Here is a 16,314-nt window from a genome sequence, read left to right as displayed (position 1 = left end):
ACCACATGGGGCCAAAATACTCGACGCTGGAAGGAGACCGAGAAATCGGAGAGGGGCGGGGTGGGCACGCATAATACAAAAAGAAAGACTTCAGCAGCGCGGGGTAGCAAGGGTTCATCTCGGATCGCACGCACCAACTGCGGAAGATCAACCGCCATTACGATGTAGACAAGTCCCCCCCAAAAAAAAAGCTCCACACGGGTGTTGCGAGCGCACATGAGCAGCTCCGCATACTAGAATGATGCGAAGGTCGAATCGAAACCAAGAAGACGTGGAGGGGCGGGGGGAGGGGCTGGGGGCGTGGGACAGATATGAGGATGCAGTCGCTGATGCACCGCCTGCATGACGGCGTCGGCACGGAGAAGATAGCAGCCTTTGCTACTTTTTCTGTTTTTATCGTGAAGGTGTAGCTGTGCGTGTTTGCAGGCCTGTGTGCGACGCTGCCCAACGAATCGAAGCAAGAGCATCTGCGAGCAGGCACCACCTTCCCGGCCCTTTCTGGACGCCAACCAATGAAGGATGACGAGGGCGACGGCGCAGTAGATGGTGAGATGCCTCTGCGCGGCACCCCGGTCTACATATGCTGCAAACCAGTTCGAATGCAACACTATTCACCAAAACACGAGAAGAATAAAAAACGGCAGGTCTTTCTGCCGGCGAACGGAGGGGCCGTCGCCGCCCTCGCACAGAAGCGGCAACAGGGAAGAGCATTGCATGAAAGGCGCTGTCGCGTTTACCGAGTGCGAGTGTCGCCCGCCACTCCGACTTGCTCCCTAGAACAACCCACTGCCATGCAGACGAAGCCGTCTCGATGCCACAAACGCGCGCGCGGAAGTGCCGATGTCGTTCTTTGTTGTTCGTCTTCGTACGTGCGCCGCGTCTCGTCCTTCCTTACGCGGCAGAGCACCATCAGTGGGTCGTGATGGACCGCCGGTCAGACGAGGATGAGCTGAGGAGGTGCTGCTGCTGATTTAAGGCAGCAAACGAGCTGAAGGAGGAGGAGAAAGAGCCGTGAAGAGCGGAGGTGCGGACTGCCGCGAAAGCTGCACCTCGTCCATACATCCCACGAACAAACCGCGGTGGCCATCCTACGTCCCTCGGAGACACACATATGGACCCCGTCCATGTCTGTGTGAGCTGGTTGGCTGTTCGGCTTGCTCCACCAGTGCCGCCTCTACACTTCTCCCGTCATCGGCACGTCTTGACTCCGTCACGATTGCCTCTTCTCGTCGGTTCTCTGTCACGGCTCTTCTTCGTTTGCTCTCTTTGAACCCTCTTCACATCTTCCTACTGCTGCTCTACAACATTCATCTACAACCACGGCACTCGAAGGTTGAGGACCGTGGCGCCAAGTACAATGACCCACGCGACAATAGACAAGACGAGCCCCTCCTGCACACCGTAGCCCGGAAAGTTCGTCAGTCCGTTGTAAATGCCGGAGGGCACACCTGGGTAGTACTGGTACATGGTGCCATTAACGGCCCCGGTGCAAGAGTTACGGTGCCGCACAGCGACGGCAGTCACCCAGGAAATGACTAAGAACACAAGCGTAATGACGGAGAAGACGATAGAGGCGATGCGGCAGCCGCGCGCGAGGAAGGCCGGGATCGCCAGCATAGTCGCCATAAATAGCGCGATACTGGATAGGATGAGAAACGAGACACTCGCCTTCATGCGCTTGCTATAGGCACTGCAGCGATAGTGCCAGAGACCATAGTAGAGGTTGGTGCCGTTCGGCATAATTAGCTCTGTGTGCCAGTACGTCACACGCACCACGCTCACGTCAAGCGTGTTGAACCTGCGTTTCCACACAGTGCCCGCGTTTGCCACGCACAGGAACAGGAGCGACACGCACAGCAGCGCCATGTAGTACGTGTCCATCACACGCAGCTGCTTTAGCACCGGGCCAACGTTCAGCTTCGTTACTAGAGCAACGGCTAGGAGGCCGCCCAGCTGGAAGACCCACGCCAGCAGTGACAGCGCGAAGCCGGCGTCGAGGCGGGCCGTGTTTGAAAGCCGCGGCGCATTGCAGCGCGAGGAGTAATACATGCTGATCGACATTGCATTGCCGCAGAGCGTCCAGGCGAAGGCAAGGAAACTGAAGAGTAAGATCCAGCCGTAGGAAGCACGACCGGAGAGACGCGCGCCAGAGACAAGAAGTGAGAGGAAGGAGAGCACGCAGCCCAGAATGGTAGAAACGGCAATGGTCTGGTAGAACTGTTTTTCCAAGGGGCAGTGCTTCATTGCGTGCACCCAAATATCCGGGTACTTGCCACCCTCCGCCATCCACAGAGAAAACAAACGGTCTTTGTAGTTTACCCCGCACACATCGACGTTCCTGCCACGGTACCACGGGATGGGGCAGGCAGCCGCCAGCGTGAAGACAAAAGCGATACCAAAGAAGATCATGTGGATGATGAGGGCTGTTCGGAAGCCGTTCTGCGGCACCGGGTTCAGCACCGGTGGCAGGCCATCTGCGTAGTACTTGTATCCACGAGGAATCGTGTACGTTCGCTCCTTCAGCAGCTCCTCCTTGGCGGTGTCGCTCAGCTCCGCCTCATCCACCTTCTTGGGTCGCGGCGCATAGCTGTGGCCGTTCAGGATGCCGCTCAGCCACACCGACGACGCCTGCTCCACCCGGTGCTGGTACCTCTCCGTCAGCGACTGGCTGCGCTCCCCGCTTTCAGAGTGGTGCACGCCGCTACCTGTGCGGAGCAGATGCGCAGCCTCCTTCATGTCAGGGTCAGACCGTGTTTGGGTTCCCTGGTGTTCAGTGCTGTGGCTTTCCTGCTGCTGGCACTGAGAGTGCTGGCTTTTGCACGGCGACTCCTTGTTCTTCGAGGACGGCGATCGGTTCCTGCGGGATGCCATTGTGTGTCACGCACCCCAGGGGGGTGTGAAAAAGAAAAAAAAGGAAAGGGGTTACGTGAACGAGGGATTGTGGTGTGTGCAAATGCGAAAGCAAAGCCGAAGCACGGGCGAAAAGACGAGAACACAAAAAAGGAGGCGAAGGCTCTAGGGACGCAGAGGGGGGGGCAGAGTAGGTGAAGAGGGTGGCGGCGATGTTGGTCAGGCGGTGACGACTGCCTTGATAGCGCTGATGAATGAGAAACGGAGAGAAAAATGAAGAGAAGATCCTGCGAGGAGGAACGGCGGCGGGGCACGCGTTTCAAGAGCAGACAAAGGCGTCACGTCGGCTCCCTGAGCTCACTGGCCGTGGGCCCCGCTGTCTCTGCGTGTGTGTATGTGCGTGTGAGTGAAAGAGGCGAGGGAGGGGCTTCTACGCAGGCTTTATGACAAATGGAGAGGGAGATAGAGAGAGAGAGAGTTGCTTGGCAGCTGAGCGGCGGGCTGGAAGAAGGGTAGCGCATACAGAAAGAAGTGGAAAAAAGAAAGGGGTGAGGGACACCGAGATGCACCATGAGAAAAAAAAACGAGGCGCCTGCAGCGGATGTGTACGTGCGTCCGCCGTGAACGCCGGCCCTGCGCTGTGCCGTTCTTTTTCGTTTCCCTGCACGGCAATATTGTCTTGAAAGACGCTCTAGAATCGGAGAGCGAGAGAACAGCGTCAACACCAACAAGAAGTGCGTGGCACACGCACTCTCGGCGAGAAGCAGATTCAGAAAGGCGGGGTTGATGCAAACACTTGAAGCAACTCGCCGGTAGGAAAACACAAACAAAATAGAAAAAAATATGAACAGGGCCCTAGAACAACAAGGAAGAGCAGACAAATAAGCTGCGCGAGCGACGGCTACGTCACGGGCGCTTGTCCTACAACTTTCCTTTTTGTCGTCGGTGATTTTCCCTTCTCTCAGGAACTACACTACGTGTCGCGCGCTGCTGCCCTCCCCCAGCTAGCCGGCAACGAGAGAGGGAGAACGAAAAGACACAACACAACACTCAAAGAGATAGCGAAGAAGAGTGAGACGCGGCAGAAGGAGTGTGCCTGATGCGAGAGCTTCTTCCTCGTTCTTGTGGGCGAGGGAGGGGGAATGGAAAAGTTGCAAGGGGGAGGAGAGGGCGTGCGCCGGAGCGGGAGGGGGAGAGGGGGATGAGGCGAAACGACACTCTATGGAAAGTGCTACCCCAATGGATTCGGAGGTCGTGTACGTGTGTGTGTGTGTGTTGTTATCGACACCGTGGAGGTAAAACTCAGCACGAAACGTCAAGCATACACGACGCAACCGAAGAAGAGGAGGCGAGAGAGATGACGATGGTGAAACGGTGAGATTGAACAAGCAGCAGCATTGGCGGATAGAGGTAGGCGGCTGGGAGGGGAAAAGGGGGTGCTCATGCCCAGGCGCCGGCCTTGAAGTTGACACTCACGGTCATACCAGCTCCATTGTGCGCCGCTGTATGCCCCCGCTCTTTCTTTGAGCGCAGGAAGAACTTGTGTGCCTAGACATGCGCTGAGGGCAGCGTCGATCAGCGAAGCAGCCAAACCATAGGAAGCCCATCGACAGTGCTTGGAGGTACGCTAAAGGTGATTACTGGCTATCACCCACCTGAGGTGCCTCCCTCCCGCCGCGGGCACGCTGCTGGTGGCATTTCTTTTAACGCTGGGGGTTACCTTTTCTATTTTTGAGTTGTCGAGGACTGCTGATAACGACTTTTAACGACAACGTGCCCGCTATCTGCTGCAGAGCATGGGGCCCAACAGAACTCGGCCCGGGCCCGTCGCCGGCTAGTTTGCGTGATGCCAAGCAGCCGCACACACGTGCTACCGCAACGGCGACGCAGTCGTCGCAGCGCCACACCTGCATCGAGCTCTATCCACCTCCGCTGAGCAGGCCGCCGCACGGCCGCTCGCCCATCACGCCTGTCCCCACCTGGTTCAGCCCCCTCGGGGCAACCCTCAGGCTCCCCCCGCACCAGCAGGCAGGGCGAGGGCCGGGGATGATGCACGCTCCAGTCCCGCTGACACTCTGCCCACCGCATGGATGGCGCACGCGTGCTCACGGTCGCAGGTCGCTCCGACGCAACGCCATTCGGAGCCTGGCTACCGACGTCAGCAGCGATGCATCGCTCTGATATCTACGTCACAGGCACCAGGCACTGGCACCATCCGAAGTGGCGCGGTATTTGGCAGGGGTAGGGAGGGGCTGCCTGGCTTTCCCAGGCAGAGAGAGTGGCAGAGGGAAGGGGAGGGGCAGTGGGCCCTGAAACACCACGCTAAGGCGTTCAACCATCCTAACGGTATAGAGGAAGGGAGGTGGAACCACAATAATGGTAAAAGAAAGGATGATAAAACAGGCGACGGTATGTCGTGGCAATCTTGTCGTGTTTCGTGGCCATCCGACTTTTTTGCGCGTTCGTTTGCGGCTCCACCCCACCGGCCTATAATGCCGCATAGTTCGCTCCGACTACAATTGCCGCACCGCAAGACCGCCTTCTCCGTTGACACGACGCGTCCGGGTAAGAGGGCGGGAGTAGACGAGAGGAGGAGAGAAGGGCGCACCGAGGAAGGGGTCAGCGGCGGGCCAGCAAAGAAGACAAGCAAAGCAGAAAGATGGGAGAGATGAGCAGAAAAAAAGCCCCTCAAAAGAAAGACGCACAGGTGAGACACCGAAACGAAGCAAGGAGAAGGAGGAAAGCAAAAAAAAAAAAGCAAAAAAAAGCAAGCATAACAAGAGACGTTTTGTGGCTCTGGCGCAGCATGGCGTCGCCGACAGCGTCGCGATCATAGCCCGTCTGCACATCGGAGGGACAGCGTAGAGTTGCGCCTATACACAGCCGCTGCCCTCAAGCGTGTGTGTGTGTGCGCGCGCGAGTCTGAGGAGTGAGTAGACATGAAGGCATAGTATGACCTGTCTCCCCTAGCCTTCCCACTTCCTGCGTCATCCTTTCCTTCCGCATTCGGGTCCTTCTCGCCCATCTAGTGCGGGTACTAAAACGGATTCCTGATGGCGCGTAGGGCTAAGAAGATCATCGTGATGGAGAGGAGAGAGAAAAGGGCGGCCGTCACGCCGAACGCAGGGCCGTAGCGGAAGCCGATGTTCTTTAGCGATGTGCTGTGGCATAAATTCTCGCGGTACATCTGCACTCCCAAAATCATGGCCACCATGACAAAGAACCAACACAAAAACAACAGCGTGTGGACAAGGTAGGTGCAGATCAACACGCGGCCGCAGATGATGGGGAACAACGACAAGAACAGGCCGACGCAGGCGATGAGGAAAAGCAGGATGTACAAAGCCAGGTACCCATCCGACTTGGCGGCATAGTTGTCGCAGAAGATTGTGTGGACATTGTAGCGCTGCCTTACGCCCTCCACCCCGGTGCCCCAGACGTTCACGCTGTCAACGCGGACGGTGGCGGTGGAAGATCTGTAGTAGAACAGCGGGGTGATGAGGGCTAAGGCCGATAATACAAGCATCAAAATCAGCGTGGCCAGAGCCACAAAGTTCTCAATGCGGCAGCGGCTGACGCGACGGGGGTTGAAGGGGGTCGGGGTGTACTCAAATTCGTTCAAGTAGCTGCTTTCGTACATGTTGGCTGCGCCGTTCGCGTCACTGACGTTAACCGTATCGTCCTGCTTCGCCGTCAAACTGCCACGAATGTCTATGTCCCTGTTGACGATGCTGTCCATGCGGTTCGTCTGCCGATGGCTGTCCCAGCTGGAGTCGCCGACGGACCGCGCACTCTGGATCATTTCTCTGAAGCTTGGTGCACTTGTAAGTGCGTGTAGTGAGGAAGTGGGTAGAGCTGCAGCCGATGGGCGAGTGCCCGCTGATGTTTCTCGAGCAAGTCCGCCTCGGCAGGACACACTGAGGAGACAGGAAAAGAGAGCCCTGTGGAGTGCAGTGCACAGGGCACACACAGAGACAGGGAGGAGCAACAACAAAGAACAAAAACGATGGGAACTAAAACGGAAAGCCAGACGCAGACACAGTAGCGAAAAAGGCCCTAAAGAAGAGGAGCACTGCAGGCTGTAGGGGGTGGGGTGAGGAGGAGTGGGGAGACAAAGGAGGATTATATGTAGGCTCGCCTCGAATGACTCGCTAGGAGGGAGGGGGCGACACACGAGTTGGGTGTGTGTGCTCGGGAGCGCGCGCGAGAGAGAGCCCAGGAAGTGCGCTTGAGATGACAATATGGCGCGCCACCAAACAGCAGCAGCAAAGAATGTATAAGAGGGCGGTGGCAAGTAAGTGAAGGTAGTGGGGCTAACGTGCTCGTCTTTTTTTTTCGTTCAAGTTAAGATGTGAAGGGTGACGCTGTGTCGCTAGACTGCACAGGTCTGCAGTGTGGGGTAGATATATATGTGTGTGCTCTGCGGCTGCGAGACGATCCGTGCATTGGGGGTGTCGGTGTGACGAGTGCGCATGTGCGGGCGTGTCGCAGTGGTTGGAAAAGAGCACGCCAGGACATGAATAACAGCAGAGAAACGCGTTATGAATCACCCGCACGAGCATCGACCGTGGTGTCCGGAGCACACAAACGAAGGGGGAGGGGGAGAGGTCAAAACGAGCGGTAGAGAAGGCGTGATGAAGTGAGCGCATAGGAGTCGTGGAGGAGCGGCACGCATTTCCAGAGAGAGCGGAGGAGGTCTAAAACGCATATCCATAGACCCACACGGAAAAGGCGGCATACCCACAGATATTCTCTCTCTACGCAGCGTGTGTACGCTTCCAGACGACTGTGTCAAGCGGCATGCAGTAACGCGTTCGTTCTCTTGTCCTGGCTGCCGTCCTCCCATGTCCGTGCGCATGCACATCCCTCACAGAGGTGTGGTGGGTACGCGCGAATCCCACAGTGAAGCCGCGCAGAATACTGTGGCATGTCCTTTCCGCACGTCCGCGTGTTCATTGTGCTCGTTGGGGAGCGTTAATCTCTCTATCCTCCTCATCCTACACGATGGCGTCCTCGCAGACGTGCCTGTGTGTCTGTTCAGGGGCTGTCTGTTTCGTTGTTGGGCGCTAAAGGTGTCACAGCCGCAGAGTGAAAGGAGAGAGAAAGGAAAAAGAAGAAAGAGGATGAAGATCCGAGGCTACATCATCTTGAAGGGCCAAAACATCGTCATCGTCTTCATGATCGTCCTACCATACATCAGCGAAAAAGAAGGGACAGACATCACACACACACACCAAGCGGTAGAGGAGAAGACAAAGACAGAAGAGGTGGGAGAGTGACGCGAAAGGAAACCCAAAGAGGGGAGGGCGAAGGGGGGAGGGAGGGCAGAGGAGGCCCGGCACACCCGCACAGGCGTGCAAAGAAGGTCACGCGCGTCAAACAAAAACAGAAGACGAAAACAGCCAAGGTGGAATGCAAAGGATGCGTCGGGAAGGCACAAGACGATCAAAAAGAAAAATTCAAGGAGATTGGAGAGAGGCAACACGAATGCGGAGCGTTGCAGGACAAGATAGACGGCACAGCCGGCACGATGTCTTTCCATCTCTCTAGACCGCTTCACCCACCTCAAGTGAAGCAACGGTGCCACTGGCGTCCATGCCCTTCGCCGTGCTCCTTCTCTCCAGGCCCAGCGCACAAACAGACAGATGCAAATCTGGGCTCTTGCATTGCATAGACTCTACTTGATCTTGCGTCATCACTTTCGGTCACAGCTGCCAACAAGCGGCACGCATTACCGAAAACGCGGCGACTCTTCCTCTATCTTCGACGGTGGTCCTGCGTCCGCCCGTTCCCTCCTCCGCCTGTGCATGGCGCAGGTAGCCAACAGAGAAAACAAAGAAGGAGAAAGCAAGCCAGAGACGCGCACACAAACCCGCACGCACCGCGAACACGACCCATTGGGGGAAGGGGAGGGGAGATGGATGACGGAGGCAGCGGAGGAGGACCATCACCGCCATCACCACCCTGCTGAATAGCGCGCGTGACGAGAACACGGCAACACACCGCACACGGAGACAGCGCGCACGCGACGTGGAGAAGGATAGACCAAGTCAGGGCGCATACACACACGTGCACATACAAAAGCACATGCACGCACACGTACACATAGGCACACGAGAAACCAGTAGCAGCACACGACAACAACCGTACAAAACCAAAGAGTCTAAGGGGCCGTGGGGGCGTCCGTCCACGTTGAAACAGGTGGTGGTGAGGCTGAGAGGAGGGGGAGGGGGGGCTCAGGGACCACCCGCCGCAGCCCACGGAATACTACGTGCATTACCAATGCGCGTACAAATGAAGGAGGAGCCAGTCCGATTTTGTTCTTCTTCGAGCGGAGCAAGGGAGGGGGGAGGGGAGTATGAGACGGCGAGGGCCTTTCGAACAGACAAGACGCACGACAACGCGGGTTTTATATTTTCCGCCACATACGGCAATCCCTCAACCAGCACTTAGGAGTACCAAAGGCAAGAGCATGAAAGCAAGCCCGGACGAGACTAAAAAACGACCTCTCGCTTTCGCTCGTTGTCGCGGCTTTGCGTTGAGATTGGCCGACCACGCTCATGAGCCGCCCTCCATGACAATAGTGTGCACCACTGGACGTTCTACCGATATAGATACCTGATAAGAACAAGCTTAGAGGCCCTCAATCGCAAGCTCGCCGACGTTCCAAACCATGACGGCACCCTCATCGCCAACGGACACAATCTTCTTGCCGTCCGGCGATACGCGCACCTTGGTGATGCTGCAGCTGTGCGCAAGACCCACCGCGATGCACTCACCGCGATCGTAGTCCCACACCTTCACAATGCGATCATTGCCGCCCGTCACAAAGAACCGTCCATCAGGTGATAAAGATAGTGAGTTCAACTCGGCGGTGCGGCTGCCGCACACCTCGCGAATGGCGTGGCAGTCAACGGAGTCCCAGTAGACAATGCACTTGTCACTGCCGCACGTGATCAGCTGGCTATCATCAACGTAGTACTCCAACGCGCGAAAGTAGGTCTGACGGTACATGATGTTGCGCCGGAGGTAGCGAGTCAGGTCCCACACGATGCAGCTGCCGTCGTCGCTGGCTGTCACGCACTCGGTATCATCGTGCGAGATGACAATGGCGTTCACAGCAGCCTTGTGCTCCTTCATCGAAGCCTCTAGCGTGCAGGTGGCCCCGCGGATAGCCCAGACACGTACGAGGCCGTCGGAGCCGCCGGTGATGATGCGGTGGCCGGTGTTGTCGGCGCACACCGACGTCACACCGACCTTGCCGCCAACCTTGTGGCTACGGCTCCCCTGCTCCACCTTGTGCGCGTCGGCGACGGAAAACACGAGCTTTCCAGACTGCGGGCCAAAGGCGCGGATGCGACCGTCGCTCCAGCCGGAGATGATGAGCGAGCCGTCGCGGCTAAACTGCAGGCAGTTGCACGTTCGGTTCGAAACCTCGATCCGCAGCAGCTCTGTGCACGAGTTCGCATTCCAGACGCGGATATCCGTATCGCAGCACGTGGCAAACACAGAACTGAAGCCATGGGGGAAGACGACGTCCTGCACCGCCTCGCTGTGGCACGTGAGGCGCAGTCGTGTCATGAAGTTGCCGCCGTTCACAAAATACAAGTTGCTCGTCTTCGTGCCGACGTAGTAGTTATCCCCCATGACGGCCAGCGCCGTCACGCCGCCGTTGACGGTGGTGCTATTCTGCACCGTTAGGTTGATCTTCGAGAGCAGCTGCAGCTCTCCAGCACCGCTGCCGACCAGCACGTCGCCTGTATGGGTGAGGGTTGTGGACAGAATGCCGCCAGAGAGCTTCTTCTGCGGCCCCTGCATCTTGAAGACGTTGGCCTGCTGCAGCTGCGCGCAGATGACGTCTCCGGAGGTGGTGCCGCAGTAGACGTACTTGTCCGTCTTCTCGATCGAGATCGTCTGCACGCTGCGGCGCATGTTGCCCATGTTAATGTCTACTGGGTTCATCTTCCGCTGCTCGAGATCGACCGTCCAGACACGCAGGGAGCCAACACCGCCGGTGATGAGCTTCTCAGAGTTGTTGTTGAAGAAGGCGACGGCCTTCGTTTCGGTGTGGTGTGCAGGCGCGCCGCAGAGCGGACGCCCTGTCTTGACGTCCCACAGGACAACCGTGTTGTCGTCGGGCCCTCCGACGGAGGCCAGATACTGCTCATCCAGCGAGAACGCGAGCGCCTGCACCTTCACTTTGTGCAGCAGCATGCGGTGGATGAGGCGGCGCTCCGCAAAGTCGAAGATGCAGACGTCCGCCTGAAACCCAGGGTGGGTCACCTGCCCCGACGCCACGTAGCGACCCGACACGCTCACGGTGAGACAGCTGATCTTGTCATTGTGGCCGTAGAAAAACTCGGAGCTTTCCGCGTCGTTGGTGTCACGAATCACAATGCAGGCGCCAAGGGCATACAGCAGATGCTGCTGATCTGGGTGAGCGACCAGGCTGCCGGGCAGGTTGCCGCTGTAGCCGAGAGCGGCTTCGAGCTCCAGTCGTGGCGTGTTCTCGTGCTCTGTCATTGCTACGACAGGAGTGTCAAGACGTTGCAGTGCGTGTGTGTGTGTGTGTGTATGCTGAGAGACGGAAGTGGAAAGAGAGAGGTGCACCTCTTCGCTTGCGTGTCCCCCACTTGCCCAGATCGCTTGGAAGGTTCGCCAACGAATTCTTCGGTTCTGTGTAGCAGCAAGGCAGAGCACAAATGGGGCAACAAGCCGCGAAGGAGGGCAAAGGAGGGAAGAGGCAGAGAAGCGAGAAACGGTGAAGAGGGCTGGTTGGATAGGTGGAGGGTTTGCGGGGGTTGACGGCCAAAGACGAAAACTACATGGACTATCCAGCGGCACTCCACGAGCATACTCACCGGTTTTCCCTGCGCTGCAGGCATCATATCAGGCGCATACGCCACATACAGGAACACGTATCTTTCCCCGTATGTTGCCTAGGATGCCGCGTCTCAAGTGCGTGAAACAAGGACAAGAAAGCATCGAGCATGCACCTTTCTTCCTTCTTTGAATGTCGGCGAGATGTCTGTGTGCGTGTGGGGCGGGGAGGGGGATGAGGGGCAGCTCTTTCTACGTTTCGCTTGGTCATTGCGTCGCAAAAGACAAGAGAAAGACGCTCGAGTTTATACCTTCGCCTTTCTCGACTCTGCTTAACGTCGCGCGTCGCCACAGTGCGCGGCAAACGAGACGGCAACGAGGGTAAGGAGGGCCATTCCACGTCGATGTTCAGCGCTGTCGAATGGCCCCTGCCTTTTTTTGTTTTCGTGTGCGTGTGTGGGTGGGGGTGGGTGATGCGGGTCTGGCACATGGCATCAATCTGCCACCACTTCGAGAGAGACACATACCCACAGGTCTGCTCACTCAAATCTCCTCCCAAGCGTATACGTATGCAGGCCAAAGACACTGAGCGACTGCCCGGCAACTGCTGGCCCACGCAATATGTCATGCCACAAACGTCAAGCGAGGTGCGCCGCGCGCTGCCGCATGAGGCGCTGATCGAGCGTATGCGAGGTCGTGAGAGCGGTACACGGCTCTCATGAGCAGCGCTGTTTTATGTTACCGTGGGCTTCGTCCTGTCTCTCTCTCTCTGTCCGCTACCCCCGCTGCTGCGCATTCTTTCATATGCGCCCCTGTGTTTCGTTGGGCTTTTGGTTCAGCACGGCCATCTCTCGCAGCTCATCCTCATCAAACTGCAACGGAATCTGCCCGAGCGACTGCGACAAGGTGTTCACCACTTCCACCTGGTTCACCATTGGATTCCAGTTAGAAGCGACGTACTCCTGCATCTCGGGGTCCATGTTCTGCAGAATCTGCATTCCGCAGAGCGCGTACAAGTTTTCGAAGGTGTCCTCGATGAACTCGTGTGAGAGATCGTGGTCGTACCCGCCGGCCTCGGGCAGGGTCTCGTCGTCCGCGCTGTTGATCGCTGCGTCAAATTCAGAGCCTTCTGCCGTCACCCCTCCCACCCCTCCCACCTCCCCCTGCTCCCTCTCGTCCGACTGTGGCGGTGCCTCATCGTTCTGCGGACCGGCCAAGGCCCGCACGCGATTGCCATTCTGCACCAGCAACTCCCGCATCGCGTTGCAATCTTTGCAGATGAAGAAGGTGTTGTCGAGGTTCATCTCGCATGTGCGGCACATGAAGGCCTGCTGGTCCTTGACGGATTTGCCGCAGTGGTCGCAGTGGTCATGCAGCTCCATGATCATCTCCGTCGCGTTCTCTGTCGCGCGCGGCGCGAACTGGTCAAAAGCAGAGCGGCACAGCCTACAGGAGCACGTCATGCCGTCCGTGAAGGCGTTCACCGGCAACAGCATCCCGTGGTACGGGAACACGTCGGAGTCCTCCATGTCTGCCGAGTGGGGCGCTGCAGACTTGGTGCCGCAGGCAAGCACCACTTTCTTCGCGGGTGTCATCGGCGGCAGCTCGCCGTGGTAGCACCTCAGTGGGTCTTCCGTCGCCATCCATGGGTGCTCCTGCATGCAGTAGGCGCACACAAATCCGGTGAAGACATCGTCATTCATCAGCTCTGTTGCCACGGAGTCTGGGATCGGGTCGAATGTGCTTTCATCATCGATCATCTCGGCCGGAACCTCCTCCGCAATGGCGCAGAGCCCCCGGCAGCCGCAGCTGAACCTTACCCCCTCCGGCCCGCTGTTGTCGGTGCCATCGTCCTTCGACGGGGTCACCAACGCCTCCTCAACGTCGTGGTCCTTGTGGCAGCGGTATCGGCACGGCACACACACGTGAGTGTTGCATGTCTTGCACTTGAAGGCGACCGTGTCGCCGAGCAGCACATCGCCGTAGCACGGCATACGCCGGTACTGGTATGTGTGCAGCCTCGTGATGTGGGTGCTCCAGTAGCAGCTGCAGCAGAGCATGCAGGCAATACCGCCGCACTCGGGGTCGTCACTGGGGTAGGCGTTTTTGCAGTAGCACCAGTTGAACGGGTCGCGTGGGTAGCGGTTGTGCCGATTCGTTGGCAGAACCGACTCCACTGGCGCCTTCTTTGTCTTGCTGTCCACAACGAAGGCACAGCGACTCAGCTCCGGCAGCGGTGGCGGGAGCGCGTCACTGTGCTTCCCCTCGCCGTGGTCGCCGTAGATGTCGCCGCCCTCGTCGCCGCCGTCAGAGGCGCGCTTGCCGACAAAGGCCCGCCCGTTCGAGGCACTCGGCGAGGCACCCGTCTCGTCGGCAGCGGCCAAGGGCGGCGACGGTCCTGGGGAGAACGCGGACGACGAGGGAAGGGGCCTGCTAGCGTCTTGTGATGGTCTCGAGGCACTCACTAACGACGCCGCCGCCGCACCAGCGGCGGTGGAGTGGTGCAGGATGATCTCCGGCATGTCTGCCGGCGGGATCGTGGCCATGCGAATGCCACTCACAGGCGAGCTGCCGCGCGAGCGCTTCGGCGTCAGCGGCGATGTCGAACGCGCGCGCTTGCGCGTGGTGCGCTCTTCAATGTCGTGCATCTGCACGGCGCACACTTTGGACCCGGAGGCCGGGGCGGACGCTACGGATGGCGAGGAAGAGAGCCCCGCTAGACGCTCTGCGGCGGCCTCTGCCGCCGCCTCCGGATCCGCTGGAGGCCGCCAGCACTTCTGCGTGCAGCAGTCGCATCGCATGTAGTACCGCACGCCCCACTCCTCGACCTCGTGATTTCCGTGGCAGAACTCGGCGCAAGCGAGGCAGAGCGCGTGTTGTGGGTCAGCCCTCCCCTCGTCGATGCATGTGCGACAGACGTACGCCGTCTGCCGCAGATAGCCTCGTGCGTAGGAGCAGCGGTACCACTTGCCGTCGTGCTCCACCGTGGTGGCGACCAAGCGCGATATCTCGGATGTCGCCGCCACGTTCACCGCCGGGGCCGTCTCGGCACTGCCGAGCAACATGGCGCTCACCTTCACGTGCTGCGCCACAGGCCCGTCGTGCTGCTCGCAGCGGTTGACCAGCTCCGTCGGAAAGAGAAGGCGAACCACCGTATCGTGCGGCGGATCTCTGTGCTTTGCCTTTAGAACAGGCAGGTTGAGCAACAGTCGCTGCTTGTCCAGGCGCACGTGTGTCTGCTCCTCCAGTCTGTGCTTCAGATCGTGCACAGTGGCGGAGGCCGGCATCTCAAGCGAGACGACCGTCTTCCCAAACTTCACCTCAAAGTCCACATAAAATTCCCTCTTGGCCGCCATTGTGCCCTCGTTAGAAGGGGGTGGGTGGTGATGGTGGTGATGAGAGTGCTGGTGATGCCGCTGGCAGCAATGGTGCAGTCGTCTTCAGCTTCTTTTTATTTCGCCTTGCGGGGCTATCCTCGCGTCTGCAATGACGTCGCGGGGAGGAGAGGCGACGCAACGGCGACACTAACGAGCCGAGGTGGTGCTCGGTGGTGTCTGTGCGCCTACCGTTTTTTAGAGTGTATCTATGTATACGTATCCACTATGACGCAATCGTACTTCTGTGCGTGTGGGTGTTTATGCGCATATATGGCAAACTCCAGTTCTTCGCACCGTGGCAAGGCGAGGAAGAGGGTGGGAAGTGAAGGGGGCTGGAGAAGGAAAAAAAAAACATGGAAGCTCCTTCTGCTCCTCGCTGAAATCAACGCGCGGATTCGAAGCACACAACACGGGAAGACCGCGCAGTGCCGGAAACAGCTCCCTCCAAAGAAAAACACATAAGGTGTTGCCAAAAGGGGTCGTGCTAAGAGAGCGGTTCAACGACACTGTAGGGGAGGGGGCGAGGCGAAGCATGGCGTGCTGACGGCAGCAACGCGCACCCGAGAGCCCAAGCGAAGAGAGGTGAAAAGATGACAGCCCAGTGCACTAACAGCGTGCATATGCGCAAGCGCGCGTGTTTGCGCGTGGCTCACACTAGCTCATGAGTCGTCGCCACTGCACTGCTCATTTTGTGCTTGTTTGGATGTCTCAGTGACAGCTGATGTCGACGCGGAGAGGAGGAGCAGGGAAGGATGAGCTGCACCGGGGGCAGCTGCAGTGATGCGTCACCTGTGTCAAAGAGACATTACCGAGGACACGGAAGAAAGCAACAAAAAAGTACGTGAGAGACGCGCAGGCAGGCCGGCGTTCGCCCCCCGCCCCGCCCCAGCTTTCCCTACGATTGGCGACTTTTCGTTCCTTTTTGTCCTTTCTCTCCTGCTCTTCCCTCCACGAAGGGCCAGGAGGCGCGGGGGAGGGAGGGCACCCACTCCTTCAATGGGCGGCATAGCAGGGCCGACTGCCCCTCCCCTTCCCTCTGCCACTCTCTCTGCCTGGGAAAGCCAGGCAGCCCCTCCCTACCCCTGCCAAATGCCGCGCCACTTCGGATGGTGCCAGTGCCTGGTGCCTGTGACGTAGATATCAGAGCGATGCATCGCTGCTGACGTCGGTAGCCAGGCTCCGAATGGCGTTGCGTCGGAGCGACCTGCGACCGTGAGCACGCGTGCGCCATCCATGCGGTGGGCAGAGTGTCAGCGGGACTGGAGCG

At 58.5% G+C, this 16,314-nt stretch overlaps 4 protein-coding genes across 4 annotated transcripts; all 4 read right to left on the bottom strand.

Annotated features, from left to right (window-relative positions):
* Positions 1-1,311: 1,311 nt before the first annotated feature.
* LDBPK_281230 (hypothetical protein, unknown function) lies at positions 1,312-2,871 on the bottom strand (the record flags this gene model as incomplete). Its single annotated transcript, XM_003862174.1, has 1 exon — positions 1,312-2,871. One exon carries the CDS (start codon positions 2,869-2,871, stop codon positions 1,312-1,314), a length of 1,560 nt encoding a protein of 519 aa, XP_003862222.1.
* A 3,016-nt stretch (positions 2,872-5,887) lies between these two features.
* LDBPK_281220 (hypothetical protein, conserved) lies at positions 5,888-6,652 on the bottom strand (the record flags this gene model as incomplete). Its single annotated transcript, XM_003862173.1, has 1 exon — positions 5,888-6,652. One exon carries the CDS (start codon positions 6,650-6,652, stop codon positions 5,888-5,890), a length of 765 nt encoding a protein of 254 aa, XP_003862221.1.
* A 2,831-nt stretch (positions 6,653-9,483) lies between these two features.
* Positions 9,484-11,373, bottom strand: LDBPK_281210 (hypothetical protein, conserved; the record flags this gene model as incomplete). Its single annotated transcript, XM_003862172.1, has 1 exon — positions 9,484-11,373. The coding sequence occupies one exon, from the start codon at positions 11,371-11,373 to the stop codon at positions 9,484-9,486; it is 1,890 nt and encodes a 629-aa protein (XP_003862220.1).
* A 1,097-nt stretch (positions 11,374-12,470) lies between these two features.
* On the bottom strand, positions 12,471-15,026 carry LDBPK_281200 (hypothetical protein, conserved; the record flags this gene model as incomplete). The annotated part of the gene is made up of 1 exon (XM_003862171.1): positions 12,471-15,026. One exon carries the CDS (start codon positions 15,024-15,026, stop codon positions 12,471-12,473), a length of 2,556 nt encoding a protein of 851 aa, XP_003862219.1.
* Positions 15,027-16,314: the final 1,288 nt, after the last annotated feature.

This window comes from Leishmania donovani, chromosome 28 (genome assembly GCF_000227135.1).
Source record: "Leishmania donovani BPK282A1 complete genome, chromosome 28".
Taxonomy (NCBI): Eukaryota; Euglenozoa; class Kinetoplastea; order Trypanosomatida; family Trypanosomatidae; genus Leishmania; species Leishmania donovani.
Note: the sequence above shows the minus strand (reverse complement) of the source record. Positions and strands in the feature narration are given on the sequence as shown.